This window comes from Triturus cristatus, chromosome 11, assembly GCF_964204655.1.
Source record: "Triturus cristatus chromosome 11, aTriCri1.1, whole genome shotgun sequence".
Taxonomy (NCBI): Eukaryota; Metazoa; Chordata; class Amphibia; order Caudata; family Salamandridae; genus Triturus; species Triturus cristatus.
In genome coordinates this window covers 711950420-711967101 of record NC_140594.1, presented here as the reverse complement: position 1 = coordinate 711967101, position 16682 = coordinate 711950420, and the positions used below count along the sequence as shown (strand labels likewise).

General features: G+C 46.8%; 1 protein-coding gene across 2 annotated transcripts in view; it reads right to left on the bottom strand.

Moving 5' to 3' along the window:
* The window catches only part of STAG1 (STAG1 cohesin complex component), a 1292585-nt gene that overhangs the window by 497424 nt on the left and 778479 nt on the right, over positions 1-16682 (bottom strand). For both annotated transcript variants that reach the window (XM_085634343.1, XM_085634344.1), the window contains exon 16: positions 15214-15317. In XM_085634343.1, coding sequence (XP_085490469.1) covers positions 15214-15317 — 104 coding nt within the window. The remainder of the gene's footprint in view (positions 1-15213; positions 15318-16682) is intronic.

Genomic DNA, 16682 nt, shown 5'->3' with positions numbered 1-16682 from the left:
CAAAACTTTTATATTTGTTCCGCCCTATCCCGATATGGTTTCCCAACTCTATATTTTTGAGATTAGAAAGGATGTGCTCCCGGTTTATTTGGAGTTATAAAAGGGCGCGAAGGGCCCTGAGATGGCTCTATTTACCAAGTAGTCGAGGGGGGTGGTCTGTCTCTAATTTCCGTTTTTATTATTATATAACACTGCTACAGCATATGGGGGTTCTGATCTCTGGAGAAAGGGCTTCCTGGGATCCGGCCACCTTTCCCTCCATTTACGAACTAATTTTGGGCTTAGAAGCCCGATATCTATTTGTGAGGGTTATTGAACCTAGTTATTACAAGAAAACGCGGTTTAAAATTTTATGGGCCGCGTTTTTTTGTATGGAAAAAGGCACGTTCTTTGTTTAAAATAGCGGATTTTAACCACTATACTCCGATTGGTTTACTAGGGACCTTTCCTGTAGTTTTTCAGGACTCTGCTGCGCGTAGGTGGCGCACTGCCGGCATTCGGGTTATTGGGGATCTTTTGGAAAACAACCAAATTAGGACGTATGTGTCTCTGAGGGAGAAATTTGTTCTTGATAAAGGAGACTTTAAAATATTTACAGCTGCAGAGCTTTTTAGATAAAGCTATTATAAAGGGCACCTGTTCGTTTGAGGATATTCCCATTTTTAAAGTAATAATCCGTAGGGATAAGCTGGCATTAATGTATCTAGAAGTCAGCCGGGGGAGGCAGGATGATCTTGTAGTACAGGAACAAAAATGGAAAAATAGGCTTGGGGTTTTGAATTTAGACTTACAGGAAGCGCTTGAAATGCCAACTCCATTTTGCTGACTGGGAGCTTTAGGAGCCAGTATTTCATGGTGATTTTTGATTTATATTACACTCCTGCTAAGATAGCTAAATGGAAAACTGGAATGGGGGATAGGTGCCCTTGTTGCGGTGTATACGCAGCTGACGCCGCACATATGTTTTTTGAATGTCCGTCTTTAGCACTGTTTTTGCGCGATCTACAATATTTTTTTTAATCTTCTTTGGCAATACTGGTGGACTTTAATGCGGGATTGATTTTGCTTGGTATCGAATTTGATATAATAGCTAATAAGCGGCCAGCATCGCAAAAGGGTTTCTTATTTCTTTGCATGGCGGTGCTGCGTCTTTGCATTACTTCGCAGTGGTTGAGCCAGGATCCACCTTATTTTCGGAGTGGAGGGCGAGGATCCTTGCTCTGTATCATATGGAAATGGCTCTATATAAATTGAAAGGCTATAGAAGAAAGCTGTTTAGTGAGCAACTTTGGGCACCAATGACGGGATGGCTATGACTGGTGGCTGTATTTAAATAGAAATGAATTTGTAAATATTTGCTTAAGTTTTGTTGTATGTATTGTAAAAGGTTTTGTTTTACATGCAATAATACTGTAATCTGCTTTTGCCGAATAAAAATTTAATAAAAGAAAAAAAAAAAAAAGATATCCTTTTCTGGTTGTCCCAGCATCTTGCAGCTACCAGGTCTGCCCAATGATTAGGTGTCAAGTATTCTTAGGAAATGAGCACAAGAGCACTCATTGCAGGATGTGTGAGGAGCAGCGGCGGAAGCTCCTCCACTATAGGGAGGAGCACCCCCCCCCCCCCCCGAAAAAACAGCAGGAAAGGAAATATTAAACGTTTTATTTTTGCTTTTTTGCAGAATCTTGGGGCTGGGCCTGGTGGTGACAGGCATTGAGAGGAGTGGTAGTGCACTCCCATCCCTGAGGCCAGCCAAAACCATCATGCGCAGAGAAAGCGCTCTCCAACCCAGCAACTCAGCTGTGTTTGAGAGAGTAGGCACAGGCTTACAGTCTGCCCTGGAGCGCAAATCGAGGGCACTCAGGCCAATCCTGAAGCTGTTCTCATGTGCTAGAGCAGCTTCAGGATTGGCCACAGGGCATTCTGGGAGCCTGTGCCTTCCTGAAGAGGTGCGGTAGAGCTTGACAGGGAGAGTTGCAGGTGTTATTTTTTTATTTTATACCCCCCCCTCAGCGAACCCTATTGCCCCCAACCCCACTCCTGCTCCTTCAGCATACCAGCCACTCCTGGTGGGGGGTGGGGAAAATTATATTTACAAGGCAGGTTGTCCCTGCAGGAACAGATGTCACTGAGCCCATGCCTGCCCCATTTCTATTGTTGGCCAGACAGCCTTGCTGCAATTTGATTAGGAGCAATCCTTAAGGGAGAAATGTAGGCCACAGGGAGCCATACCTCAGGGTGAGCTAGGGAGTCCCACGCTGGGAAAGAATGATTTGGCCACGTTGGAAGTGGGCAGAATAGTGCACTCTGAGATAGTTTGTTGCCACATGTCCAAGGAAATAGTCAGAAGGTGGGTGGGATAGCCTAGGGGAGCGGTAGTCCTATTGGCTAGGGAGTCTTCCCCCTCCCACAAGCTTATGCAAAGGATTACATTGACACCCAGCGAAGAGTACTCAGTTTACTGCTGGAATTGTGGAAGACAGAACAAGGATTGCTCCTGGTCAGTCGATGTATTGCACAAAGAGGCAGCACGAAGTAGGACTGCACCTGCTGCACCAGAGGATTTCACCAAAATGCCTGAGCCTGCTGTCGAGTGCACGGAAGACTTCCCCCCCAAAAGGTTGAACCAACTCCTGCTTTGCCAATAAACTTCAGAGTGACTCCAAGGGCCAGTGTGCTATCTCTCTGGAAAACCACAGGACAACAAAAGTAGCTTCTCATGTGCTGAGTTGGTCCCCACAAAAACCAACGGGGTGCCCACCCTCCCGTCCCCAAAACCCTGTGACTCATGGCTGGCATTAACCTGTGCTCTTTCCATTGGTCAGTTTTTGAATAAAATGCAGAGAAAACTACATAGAAACCTGCATTTTGATGTAACTGAAATAGCCTAGGGAGCCAGGTGCATGCTGGGAGACTTAGTCCTCAACCCACACCGTGCCCCCAAAGTGGTACCTGAAAGAATACCCCAAATCACAGTTCAATAAGGATGTTAGCCCCTTACAAAACTAGATGAAGAATTGCTGCCCCACGATTTCACTCCCTGGACAAGGCTCACAACAGCCTTCATTCGATCATGGACTCTTGTCTGGTTATTTATAGGCAGACAGTCAAAATGTTAGCCATGGGGCACTCAGCATTTAAAGATGGTCAATGCTTTGCTAGGTGTCTCCAAGGATGCAGCTACTTCGTCAGAGAGTAGTCTTGTCATCAAGCGTGGAATGATTATTTTTCAGTTCTAGCCTCGCGCCTAAAGTGTAATATTTATAGTAGGCTCATGGGAATAGCTCTATGGTTAATCTCAACAAGCATGATATTGGGCCAGTCCTCAGATTGTCAAAGCATGTCTTTTGATTCACAGACGGGCTTCAGATCTAACAGTACCGAGACAACCCTTCTGGCAGTACTTGATGACATCAGAAACCAGGTTGATATGGGTAAAACAGTGGCCCTGATATTGTTAGATTTATCAGCGGCATTTGATACCGTATCCCATAACCTGTTATCAAGAATGTTAGCTGCAAAAGGAATACAGGGAAAAGCCCTGACTTGGTTGAATTCTTTTCTATTCGACAGATCGCAATCTGTCCAATTAGGCAGATATTCTTCCACTCCTCGAAAAATCAAGTATGGTGTACCACAGGGGGCATCATTAAGCCCAACACTATTTAATGTTTATGTTTCTTCATTAGCCACCATTGGGAAGAAATGGGGCGTTAACATCTGCTCATATGCAGATGATACGCAACTAATGATTGCATTGAATGGTGAAGATGGCTCTAAAAACAGACTGCTTAACTGCCTCACTGAACTATCCGGTTGGATGCATAATCATTGTCTGAAATTAAATGCCGACAAATCGGAGATTCTTTTGTTCGGCGGTTCCCAACAGCTTTGGGACGATACTTGGTGGCCCAACAGTCTTGGTACACCCCCTAAACCAACTCAGATGGCAAGGAATTTGGGAGTCCACATAGACAATGCATTGTCAATGAAAGACCACGTAACAATCATCTGTGGCAAAGGCTTTGCACTACTGAAAATGCTACGAAGAGTGTTTCCCTGGATTCCTTTGGAATGTAGAAAGATCCTAGTTCAGTCGTTACTAATTAGTAGACTCGATTACGTGAATTCCCTATTCGTTGGCATGGCGGACTACCTATTCTCAAAGTTACAGCTTGTTCAGAATGCGGCAGCTAAAGCCGTATGTAATAAAAGGAAATATGATTCAGCTGCCAGCTGCCTGAGAGCCCTACACTGGCTACCAATGAGAGAAAGAGCCTCCTTCAAAATGCTGTGCATAACTCACAGAGTACTGCATAACTCTGGCCCGTCCATCCTAAAAAATAGAATTAATTTCTATGTTCCAAATAGAAATCTTAGATCTCAATCCACCGCTAGAGCGGTAACTACCCGTATAAAGAAGGCTAGGATGGGAGGCCGTGCCTTCTCATATTTAGCTGCAAATTTGTGGAACAAACTATCAACAGACTTAAGACTTACCGATGTCTACCTTACCTTTAGAAAAAAACTTAAAACTATGTTGTTCCCTAACACTCATTAAAATTTTAGTGACCCTTGTCAGCTTTCTGTGCATTGTTCAATCTTAGCGCCATGATATCCTTTGGGATGAATGTTAGCGCTTTAGAAATACTTTTACCATTACCATTACACAGATTGTTCTTGTTGTGTTAGTCACTGCAATTGGAACTGGTCACTTTCAAAGTCCAACTAGAAGAGTGGGGGTGTACTGCACAGATCTATAATTTTACAGATCAGAGGTTGTCGCTAGGTTCATACTGATCATTTGGAACTCATGGATTTTCCTGGTATGGATACCCGTCCCATGTCATGTGATGTAATTGGTATCACTTTCAAGTTCTATTTAGACTTAACCTAGTGGGAGATCAGTGGTCCCAGTAGGAACCATTCCTAGTTCAACCCTTTTACCACCAAAAACAACTCCATGTGGGGGCATCTATAGAGGGTAGCAGGACCGGCCTGGGAACCAAAAGCAGCTGTGGAATTTTTTTTTCAAACCAGTTACTTAACATTCCTCCTTTCTTATCTCTTGCAGTCTCAATGTATCGCTGCCCTCTCTTCCAAAGCTCTCTCGGTGTCTCCTGTAATTTATCTGGGAAGCCTGTGAAAGTGATAGAAGTTCCAGTTCTAAAAACTAGCCCCAATGGCTCCAGCCCGCTCGGAAAATGCCCAGTGGACAAAATAGGCAATCCAGGCCTAATGAGCAGGGGCACGTACTCATTAAAAGACACTATAACATATAGTTTCTTTCCTGTCGGTGTAGTTTTGCAGCTTGAAGACTTTCTGGATTCACTATGCTGTGCATTATTCCGCCATCTTGTGGTTGGGTCCGGAATTGTAGTCTTTTTTTTCTGGCCCAGGTGGGCGTCAACATACCACCATTTGGTGTCCTTCGTGACGTCGACGCGCTTCCTCTGGAAGCTCCCACCTTTGGTCGCCATCTTTGGAATCTTTTTTCTGGTCTTGTGTTACTCTTTCTCTTCTTTTAACTCTTAAAGTCTTATTCCTGTTTTAATCCTCTTCCTCCTGTCTCATCTTTCTGGCGGAGGAGGGTGGGATCGCTAGTGAATACAGAAAGTCTTCAAGCTGCAAAACTACACCGACAGGTAAGAAACTTTACGTTTTGCAGCGTGAATCTTTCTGGATTCACTATGCTGTGCATAGACTTTGTAGCGGTTTGTCGTTATTGTGGTGGCTGGGTGGAAGATGAGCTCTGGTTACTGAATATGTGTTGTAAGTCCTTCTGTCCTACTTGCGCTTCCTTGTTCATTTGAATATCTACACAGTAGTGCTTAGTGAACGTGTGCACTGAAGACCATGTTGCGGCTTGGCAAATGTCTTGAATAGGTGTGCTTGCCAGAAACACAATTGTTGCTCCTTTCTTCCTTGTTGAGTGAGCATGGGCTGCTCCTTGTAACTGTTGTCCTGCTTGTTTGTGGCAGAGTTGTATGGTTTGTGCAATCCACCATGCAATGGTATTTTTGGTAACTGGTCGTCCCAAAAAACTGCTGGCAAAGGATACAAAGAACTGCTTTGTCTTTCTGCACTCCTTTGTCCTTTCCATATTGTGCATTACTGCCCTCCGGGCGTCTAGTGTGTGTAGCGCCCTTTTTGTGCTGGTGTTAGGTTTTTGGAAAAAACTTGGTATTTGAATTGTCTGGTTGATGGGGAACAGTGGCACCACTTTTGGCATGAAGTGTGGGTCTGTTCTCATAATCTTATCCTTGTGTATTTGCAGGTAGTACTCTTGAAGTGTTAGCGCTTGTAATTCACTCACCCTTCGTAGCGATGTGATAGCCACTAAGAAGGCTGTTTTTAGTGTGAGCATGTGCAGTGCAGCTTTGTGCATAGGTTCAAATGGTGCCTTCATCAATTGAGTTAGCACTACCTTGAGGTACCATGCTGGTGCTGGCATTCTGTTTGGAGGTGCGATTCTCTTTGCCCCTTCTAGAAATCTCTTTACTACTTGGGAGGTGAAGAAACTCTTTCCTGTTTCTCCTCGTGTAAGCCACTACTGTCGCTAAGTGCACCCTTAGGGTTGGTTAGCTTAGTTTACTTTGTAGTAGATGCATTAGGTAATGTAGTACTGTTGATTCCTTTGTAGTTTCTCCCTAATGCACCATTCGGAGAATCTTTTCCACTTTGCTACATAGCACTTTTTTGTGGTAGGTCTCCTTGCCTCCCTGAGCACCGCCATTGTACTTGCTGGTAGCTTGAGGTGCGCAAATTCTAGCTCTTCAGGAGACATGCTGCTAGGCTGAGGCGCTCTGGTTGTAGCATCGTTCCGTTCTATATTGATAACAGGTCCCTTCTCTTTGTGAATCTGTGTGCTGGTGCTTGCGCCATTTCTACTATTTGTGAGAACCAGGACTGTCTGGACCACTTAGGTCTTATTAGTATTAGCGTCATGTTCCTCATCCTGCATTTGTTAAGTACCTTGTGTATCAGGTGTATCAGGGGGGAAAGCGTATGCAAATGTCTTTGACCAACTTATCCATAGCGCATTCCCTTAGGACCGATGGTCTGGTTGTCTTGGATGCGAAGTGTTGGCATTTTGGCGTGTTGCAAATAGGTCTATTTGCGGTGTGCCCTATTTGCGGTGTGCGCTATTTTCGGAATAGTTTCTCTATTTCCTGTTGGTTGAGCTCCCATTCGTGGGATGCTGACATTGGTCTGCTGAGTCTGTCTGCTTCCACTTTCTCCTTCCCTGGAAGATGTATTGCCAGCAGGTCTATTCTTAGTGGAATGGCCCATGTCCATATATCCTCTGCTAGCCCTGATAGTGCCACAGACTGTGTTCCTCCTTGTTTGTTGGTGTAGAACATGGTGGTTGTGTTGCCTGTTTGGATCAACACCCTGTTTCCGTATAGCTCCCTTTGAAAGGCTTTTAAGGCTAGGAACACCGTTTTTAGCTCCAGGTCGTGGATGTGTTTGACTGCATCCTGCTGCAACCATAACCTCCTCACCTTGAGTTTGTTCATGTGCACGCCCCACCCCAAGCTGGGAGGCATCTGTTGTGATGGTCACTGTTGGAGTTGGCTGTGTGAATGGTTTCCCCTGTGATATGTTTTCCTTGTTCCACCACGCTATTGCCTGATGCACTGCGTGTGTGACAACCACAAGATCTTCCCAACTCATTGTTGCCTGTGACCATTGCTGCTGTATACATTCCTGGAACAGTCTCATGTGTAGGCGAATATATGGGACCAGGTGTATGCACGACGCCATCATTCCCATTAGCATGCTCACTGTCCTCGCTGTCAGAGCTTGCCCCTTGCGGTAGAGATGTGTCTCATTCAGTATTGCCAAAGTTCTCTTTGTGCTGGGGAACACCTTTCCCTGTATGGTGTTGATCTCTGCCCCTAAGAATATCTTCACCTGTTCCGGTTCTATTGAAGACTTTCCCCAATGGATTGAAAAACCCAGTAGGAATTAGTGTTTGTATCACCTGCTGGATGTGCTGTTTGCACTGGCTGTGGGAGCCTGCTTTTACGAGCCAGTCGTCGAGGTTGGGGTATACATGTATTCCTTGCCTCCTTAGGTGTGCTGCTACCGCTGCTAGGCACTTTGTAAACACCCTTGGAGCGGATGAGTCCGATTGCGAGCACTGTGAACTGGTAGTGAGTCTTGTTGATCACAAATCTTAGTAGGCGTTTAGTATTTCTTGTTAATGGGGATGTGTAAGTACGCGTCCTTTAGGTCTATAGTTGCCATGTAATCTCCTTCCTGTACCTGGAGTATTACTTCTTGCGGAGATGTCATTTTGAATCTGTGTCCTTATGCACTTGTTTAAGAACCTTCGATCCAGAATAGGCCTTAGCGTTTCGTCCACTTTTGGTACGAGGAAGTAGTTGGAATAAACCCCCTTGTTTTTTCCTTGTACGTCACCATCTCTATTGCCTCCTTGTTGAGCAGTTCTTGTGCCTCTAGCAGCAAGAGTAAAAGTTCCTTTGCCGAGTGCGCCTTGTTGTTTGGCCTCTTGTTTGGAGGTTGTTTTTCTAGATCTATACAGTAGCTGTATTGTATGATGTTTAGAATCCTTTTGTCTGTTGTGACCTTCTTCCATTCCTGGAGGAAGTTCCTTATTCTGCCTCCTACTGGTGTTATATGTTCGGGGAACTGTTTGTTTTGTGAACTTAGTTTTTGTGTTTGTGTTCTGGTTTGATGCCCCCCTAGAGGTGTTGTCTGGGTGGGCGTATGCCTTACGGCGAATTCACTGGGAGGTGGGTAGTTGCCCTCCTCTCCGTGTCTGTCCTCAGCCGTTTGAGCGACCTCAAAAAGGCTGGCCTCGTGGCTGGTACTGCCAGTTCTGCTGCTGTCCCTGGCTGTTTCCTTTGTAACCTTGTTGGAAGGTTTGGTGCAAGGTACTCGGTTGGTTGCCTCCCCTACCATTTGGCCTTCTTGAGGGTGTACCCAGTCTCATCCCTCTAACCTGCAGTGCTCCCATGGACCTTGCAATTTCGTTTTCTTTGATTTGGGTTAACTTTTCATCAACGGGCGTGCCAAAGAGTTGCGCTCCGTTGAAGGGTGTGTTCAGGATGTTGTTCTGTACTTCAGGCTTGAAGCATGAAATCCTAAGCCATGCGTGCCTTTTCTCTGTCACCCCAATCATCATCTGCCTGCTGGATGTCTCCGCTGCGTCCAAGGCTGACTTTAAACATGTGTTAGCCATGCTTTTCCCTTCTTTTACCAGGTGGACTGCCCTTTGCTGGTACTGATCGGGTAGATGCTTCAGGAGCTGCCCCACTTCCTCCCAGTGCTGGTATGCATGTCTGTTGATTAGGGTATTTGAGTTGGCGATGCGCCATTGAATCGCCGCACTCCGTTCTACTTTCCTCCCCATGAGGTCCATTCTTCTACTCTCCTTGTCAGGAGGTGGTCCGGCATTTGTGGGCACATTGGCCCTTTTCCTAGCTGTTGCAGTAATTATTGAATCCCCTGGCACTGATCCTTGAATGTATGCAGGGTCCTTTGAAGAGTGCTTGTACTTATTTTCTGTTCTCTGGGTCACCGATTTACATACAGCTGGATCCCTGAAAGCCTCTCTGCCCTGGTCCAGCACACTAGGGAGCATGGGCAAGATTCGACTCCTTGTTTGTGTAGGCAAAAGAGTCTCCAGAAGAAAACAAGCCTTGGGCTTCGCCTCCTCCAATTTCACTCCATATGTCTCTGCAGCATTCTTGACCACCATATTATAGATCCCTATATCGTCTGGTGGTGAAGGCCTCGAAGGGTATGTGTCTACTCCTGTTATTTCGGCGTCGAGGTCATGCCACTCTAAGTCTTGCGCATCCGAGGACGTCGAGTCCTGGCAGGTTTGCTGCAACTCTTCGCCTTCTCCCTCGAAGTAATACAGAGCCTCTTCCTCCTGTTCTTCGACCGGTTCGGGCATTTTCGGCGGTTCAGGGTCTTCATCGCCCTTTTCGACCTCGGCCGCGGGCTTCGGCGGGATGGTGTACTGGCTCATCTTTTCGTCGAAGTCCTTTTTCCGTTGCAGGATGCTCGCCATTTCGGCCTCGATCCTCCTCTTCGTCCTCTCCATCTCAACAGCTTGTTCGGCGTCGAGAGTTTGAGCACTTCGCTTCGAGGTCGTCGTCGACGAAGTTTTTTGTTGACCCCTCTTTTCTCGGCGTCGAGGAGTCCTTTTCAGGGGCTTCCTTCGACAACCTAGGTTTTTCACCGTCTGGGAGTCCTTTTCGAAGGATCCGCTGGGCTGTTTGTACCTGGGTGCTGTTGCTTTCGCAGAGTGCTTCAACGGCGATGCTCCATTCGAGGACTTTGATTCACTCTTACGAGTGTCGGTCGAGTGTTTGTGGGTCGACGACTCTTACCTCCTTCGACGTTTTCTTTTGGACTTCGACGACAGTGCAGTCCTCCGGCGGTGTTGTCCTCCTCTCCACTGGAGAGGCCCAAGTCTCTGAGCGAAGGAGGTGGCCCCTGCATGGTGTGGTTCACCCTTCTCTGCCTCTCTCTTACTCTGAGGGTCTTGGGTGAGAACGCAGAGCATGCCTTGCAGTCCTCGCTGTTGTGGTCGAGCGGCAGGCAGAGGTTGCAGACTGGATGCTGGTCCTTCTGGGTGTATTTGTGGTGGCCATTGGTGCAAAACTTGGAAGGTGTTTTGTCCATTCGTGCGCTCAGGGAACCCCCTGTGTGCACATTCTCCGGTGAACATCGAGATCTTGTGAGAAATTCTTCTCCTTCGTAGTCCCGGTTACCTGACCTGTAGTTGGGTGTGATGAAAAACTGATTTAGTTGATTTTTCCAAATTTCGTCGATTCTTTCTCCAAAACTCTGGAACTCTTTCGGTGACGATCCAGACCCAATGGCGGAAAAAAGAATCTGAAGATTGCGACCAAAGGTGGGAGCTTCCGGAGGAAGCGCGTCGACGTCACGAAGAACACCAAATGGTGGTATGTCGACGCCCACCTGGGCCACGAAAAAGAAAAAAGAAAAAAAGACTACAATTCCGGGCCCAACCACAAGATGGCGGAATAATGCACAGCATAGTGAATCCAGAAAGATTCACGCTGCAAAACTGCTTATCTGGATCCTTTCTTCAATGCCACCACTTGAAATAAAGAACACGTGCCTTACCTTCAGTCACGCTGTATCTGTAAGACACGTTAGTTGTAGATTCCTGATCTTAGAATTACCCCCTGGCGTCAGTGTGGATCGGAGAATTTTTTCTTAGCAGTACCCCTGCTCGTTGGTAGGTGGTGTCGGTCGACTCCGCGTCCTGCGTCGTGGTCGCCGGGATGATGTCGCGGTGCCTACCTAGACGCCACATCTGCACACTGACGTCAGTTCAGACACGACTTTCCACGCCAGAAGCGCAGAGCCAGGAAAGACATTGCCCACTGGTAAGCCACAACTAGGATCCTGTAAGGGAGCAACTATCCCTAGAAGTCAGTTCGCAGAGTGGGGAGGATGGGTGGGGCGGTAAGTAATCTACAGATACATTGTTATCAAAGGTAAGTAACTTGTTCATCTGATAGAGACAGTCAGTTGTAGATTTCATATCAGAAAGTCCTGGAGGGATGAACGGGCAAAATAGCCGTCCTTCCAGACTTGTCTGTCCAGGCAGTAATGTCTGGTGAACGTGTGCAAGGTCGCCTGGCAGATGTCAAGAAGTGGGACTCCATTTGCCAATGTGGTGGTTGCAGAAGTAGCCCTAGTGGAATGAGCATGCAGTCCCACTGGAAGTTCCTTTTTGATTAAAGCGTAACAGACTTTAATACAAAGGACAAACCATCTTGAGATGGCACGCTTTTAAACTGACCAACCTTTCTTGGCACCTACATAGCCAACGAAGAGTTGATCATTCACCTGGAAATCTTTTGTGCGGTCAAGGTAGAAGGACTATGCACGTTTAGGGTTCAGAAGGTGGAGTCTCTCCTCCTCCTTGGAAGGGTGCGGAGGTAGGAAAAAGTTGGTCAAAGTGATAGTTTGTCCTATGTGAAATGGTGTAACCACTTTAGGAAGGAAAGGGGGCCACGCCCTAAGCACCACATTGTCCGGATGCCAGAGAAGAAAGGGGGCTTGGGAGATAAAATCCTGAAGCTCACTCACCCTGCTAGCAGAAAGTATGGCAACAAGGAACGCAGAGTGAGGAGCCTGAGAGGACAGGTGTGAGCAAGCTCGAAGGGAGCACACATAAGATAGGTTAGAACAAGATTCAAGTCCCACTGGGGCATTATGAAAGGAGATGGAGGAAAGAGATGAGTAATGCCCTTAAAGTATCAATTTACAATAGAGGACTTGAAAAAAGAGGGTGGATCTGGCAGCCAAAGGAAAGCAGAGATAGCTGCAAGACAACCTTTAAGAGTGCCAAGAGCAGAGCCCTGCTGGGCTAAAGAAAGTACATACAAGAAAACCTCTGAAAGAGGGGCAGAAAGGGGATCCACAGCCTTTGTTGCGCACCATCCCACAAACTTGTTCCATCTACAGGCGTATACCGTTTTAGTGGAGGGACGTATGGCTGCCAAGATGACATTACAGACTTCGGGTGGAAGGTCAAAAGCTGTCAACTGTCGCTGCTCAATTTCCATGCAAGGAGCTGGAAGCTCGACAGGTTCGGGCGAAGAACCCTTCCCTGCTGCTGCGACAGAAGAGCCTCCCGAAAGGGCAGTCTGATTGGAGTATCGATGGTCATGCTCAGGAGCTCGAGGTACCATACTCTTCGGGCCCAGTCCGAAGCCACAAGAATAACTTGGGCCTGGTTGAGCTTGATCTTCAGTATTCCAGCAGTAGTGGTACAGGCGGAAAGGCATGCAGGAGGCTGGAACTCCACTTGTGACGAAAAGTCTTATTGAGCGGGTGCTGCCTTGGAAACTTCAACCCACAGAACTGCTGATATTGTGCGTTCTGTTCTGTGGCGATCAGATCTAACCAAGGCTCTCCCACCGCTGAAAGAGACCTTGCATCACCTCCGACTGAAGACGCCATTAGTGATATACCAGGCACCAACGACTGAGCTTGTCCACCCTGGCGCTCAGAGAACCTGCCAGGTGTTGAACCACCGGGGGCATGCCCTGATGTTCAAGCCATGTCCAGAGGCGAAAAGCCTCCTGACACATGGTCCACGACCCACTCCGCCCAGTTTGTTGCAGTACCACATGGCAGTGGTGTTGTCTTTGAACACCTGCACTACCTTCCCTTTGAGAGAGGGAAGGAATGCCTTCAGTGCCAGTTGGATCGCCCGGAGCTCCAACAGGTTGATATGGAGCCCGGACTCTGCCAGAGACCCGACGCCTCTGATTCTTCGCCTCTTCCAGATGGTCGTCCCATCCCAGGAGTGACGCATCTGCCACCACTGTTAAATCTGGTTGGGGAAGCGAGAGGGATCAGCCTCTGACCCAAGCTTGGTTTGTTAGCCACCACTACAAATGTTGTGCAGTTCCCTCCGAGATTTGGACATAGTAGGAAAGAGTCCCCATATGATGCACCCACTGGAACTTCAGGTCTCATTGCAGAGCTCACATATGCCACCTTGCACGATCCACCAGCAGAATGCAGGAGGCCATGAGGCCCAGTAGCCTCAGGGTCAGTCTCACTGAAATCCGATATTGAGGATAAAACATCAGTATCCTAGCCCGAACATCCCAGACTGGCAGCTCGGGATGATAGGCCCGAAACTGCACTGTGTCCAGAACAGCTCAGATGAAAGGGAGCGTCCGAGAGGGAGTCCTGTGTGACTTCGGCACGGTGATAGTGAACCCCAGCGAGTGCAGGAGGTCCGCCGTAGTCTGGAGGTGGGGGACGACAGCCTGGATCGACCGGCATCAATCCGGATCCAGGACTGGCACAGCAGAAGCCTGCATCAAAGGCCTAGGGCCCCCGACTGGCTCCATGGGGCACGAAGGCGTGCCGGCAGAGTCAGCCACTCAAAGACGAGGTGGAGGGCCTCGTAGAACTTGCAGAGTTGGGTAGGGGATGACGTGGCTCCCAGAAACTGGGGAGGCGTGTAGTTTTTCCTGAAGTAGGCACTGGAGACAGAGCCTTAGAGCAACGCTCCGAGTCCCGCGTCGTGTCAGCCGACCAACGGAGAGAAGGCAAAGAGCGCCGGTGCTTCTTTGCCTGCTTCTTCTTGGACTTACCTAAAGACCTTGAAGACTTGGAGTGTGACAAGGTGTGGGGGCTTCGCGAGCGGCCTAGAGACCTTCCTCTCGAACGAGAACAGGAACGATGCAGAGGCGACCGCTGGGCCTCCAATAACTTTCGGAACCACTCCAGCAAAGACTTTGGATTCACGGCCCGGCAGTCAAAGCACAACTTCAGGTCGTGGTTGCACTCCAGACACCCAAGACACACGAGGTGCAGATCCGTCACAGACATCAGCTAGTGACAGGAGTCGCAAAGCTTGCACCTAGTCTGTCGTTAGGACATCCCTCACTCAACAGGAGTCGATACACTCGAAAAAGAAGTAGACAAAAAGGCAAAAAAGGTTAGTAACAAAATCTCTCGATCTGTGCTAGGCTGGAACAGAAAAGGAAAGAACGGATGTCAGCGTGCAGGGGCAGCGTCTAAGTAGGCACTGCAACGTCATCCTGGTGACCACGACGCAGACGAACACTGAGTCAACCGACGCCACCTACCAACAAGCATGGGTACTGCTAGGAAAAAATTCTGCAGATCCAGTCTGACGCCTGGGGGTTATTCTAAGGTAAGGAATCTACAATTAACTGTCTCTTTCAGATTAATTATTTACAAAACAAAAATGGAAAACTTCATAGTTCTTCTTGCCCATACAGGATCCACAAGGTTAGCTATCAAGCAGTGTCGACTGATAATAAGCAAGGCTCATTGCTGAGTATTAGCCATAAAGTTAATTTACATGCCACTAGCAAATAGGGCTTAACACTATTTAGCGCTCTCAAAAAACAGTTCATGGAGTAGAGTACCCATCAATGTTCCTTGTAATGTATACTGCTATCTATTTCATAAAAGAATTTCCAAACTCAACATTGATCAAAAAAACTATCTTTGATGAACAAAGGCAAGCAACATCATGTGCTGGAAAAAGGGGAAATAAATGTTGTGTTTCTGGGTGTTTATGTGAAATGCAGACAGTTGCACAGAACACTTTCCTGAATTGGATAAAAAGTACTGGAGAAGAAAATCTAGAACTTCACATGCCCATCAATTTGAAAGACACACATGGCCGAAAATACTTACTCTCTTGCCAGTACCCCTGCCCACTGGAGGATGCGCTTCTGCGGCTTGTCGTATTGTACACACCATAAGTTCAATAAGAGCAGTCTCCTGTCGGTCAGACATAACTATAAAAACACAAGGGTTCAAGGATAACACATGAATACCTTCCAAAAGGTCATCTTTTACATCCAAACAAGATTAAAGCAGGCAGGCTTTGCTAAATAGTGGAATTTGGACATTTTTCAAAGACATTACAGTTTTTCATGTAATGATTACGTAAATGATGAGATAACGCTACTTTAAAGTCATCAAAAGGAAAAGAGGGTTCATACCTAGTTATTGTGGCAACATTTGATCAAAGGATCCTTTACATAAAGTTTTAGCAATTGAGAAGGGCAAGAACTCAAACCTGAGTAGTGTCAACAAAGCAAGACCGTTTGAAAGAAAATATTATCCTATATCTATCGCTTTTCAGCATGCAGTGTTGTTGATTTACATGCTCTGCATACTCATGGCATGTAGTCTTGGGCACAGACATTTGCAAGTTACTTTTCTTTCAAGTTATTTTCGAGTCACAAGGTCTGTTGTGCCTCCAACTGTAGCACACCAGGACGAACACTCCACCTCAGCTGGTTTTCCGCTCAGCGAGTGAGTAGTGTAAGTGGAATGTCATGTCGAAGATAAAGAAGAAAGGTACTGTGCATTTTGGAACATAACCATGATGAAGACATCTGTGATCGTCGCTAGGGAGGAGGGTAAAAACATGAATAAAGGGTTACTGGACAAATCAAACGTTTCTATACACATGCTCTGCATAGAGTGTAAAGCTGTTCCACCCCCTAGACAGTAGCTAGCAAGCGGATGATGCAGATGTTTGAAACAATGTTCTCTGTGCAGTCTGGTCAACTAAATCCTGAGTGCAGGCTTGAAAGTTCATATAGTAATATTTAGGGAACATGTGTAGTGTTTACCATGTAACAGCATTACAAATGTTTGCTGGAGGAATGTTTCCAACATCTGTTAAATGAATGTTTTCATTAAGGATTACTTTAGGGAATGGTATGCACCCTAGTCGGTAGCGGTCTTGTGCGCTTGGTTTTAGCATAGCAGGTTTGAATGCATTTACTAACCCATCTACCAACATCTGCCTTGGAAATCGGGTTCAACATATGAGGCTTTGCAAAACAAACCGATGCTTTGTCTTACAGATTAGCTTGGTCCTGTCAATGTACTGCATGAATGCCCTCTTGACATCTTAAGTGTGTAATGCCCTTTCTGCCACAAAGACTTGGTGCTGAAAGAAGATGGGCAACTCAATAGTTTGGTTAACAGGGAAACCACTTATATATGTGATTGTAATTAGAAAATCTATCATTCATGAGAAGAACTGCATGCCACAAGAGTGCTGTTGGTCGAAAGGAGGATTCAGAATTCTGGTGATAATTACATTAAGGTTCCAAGAGGTGTCCATGTTGGGATGACTTTCAAGT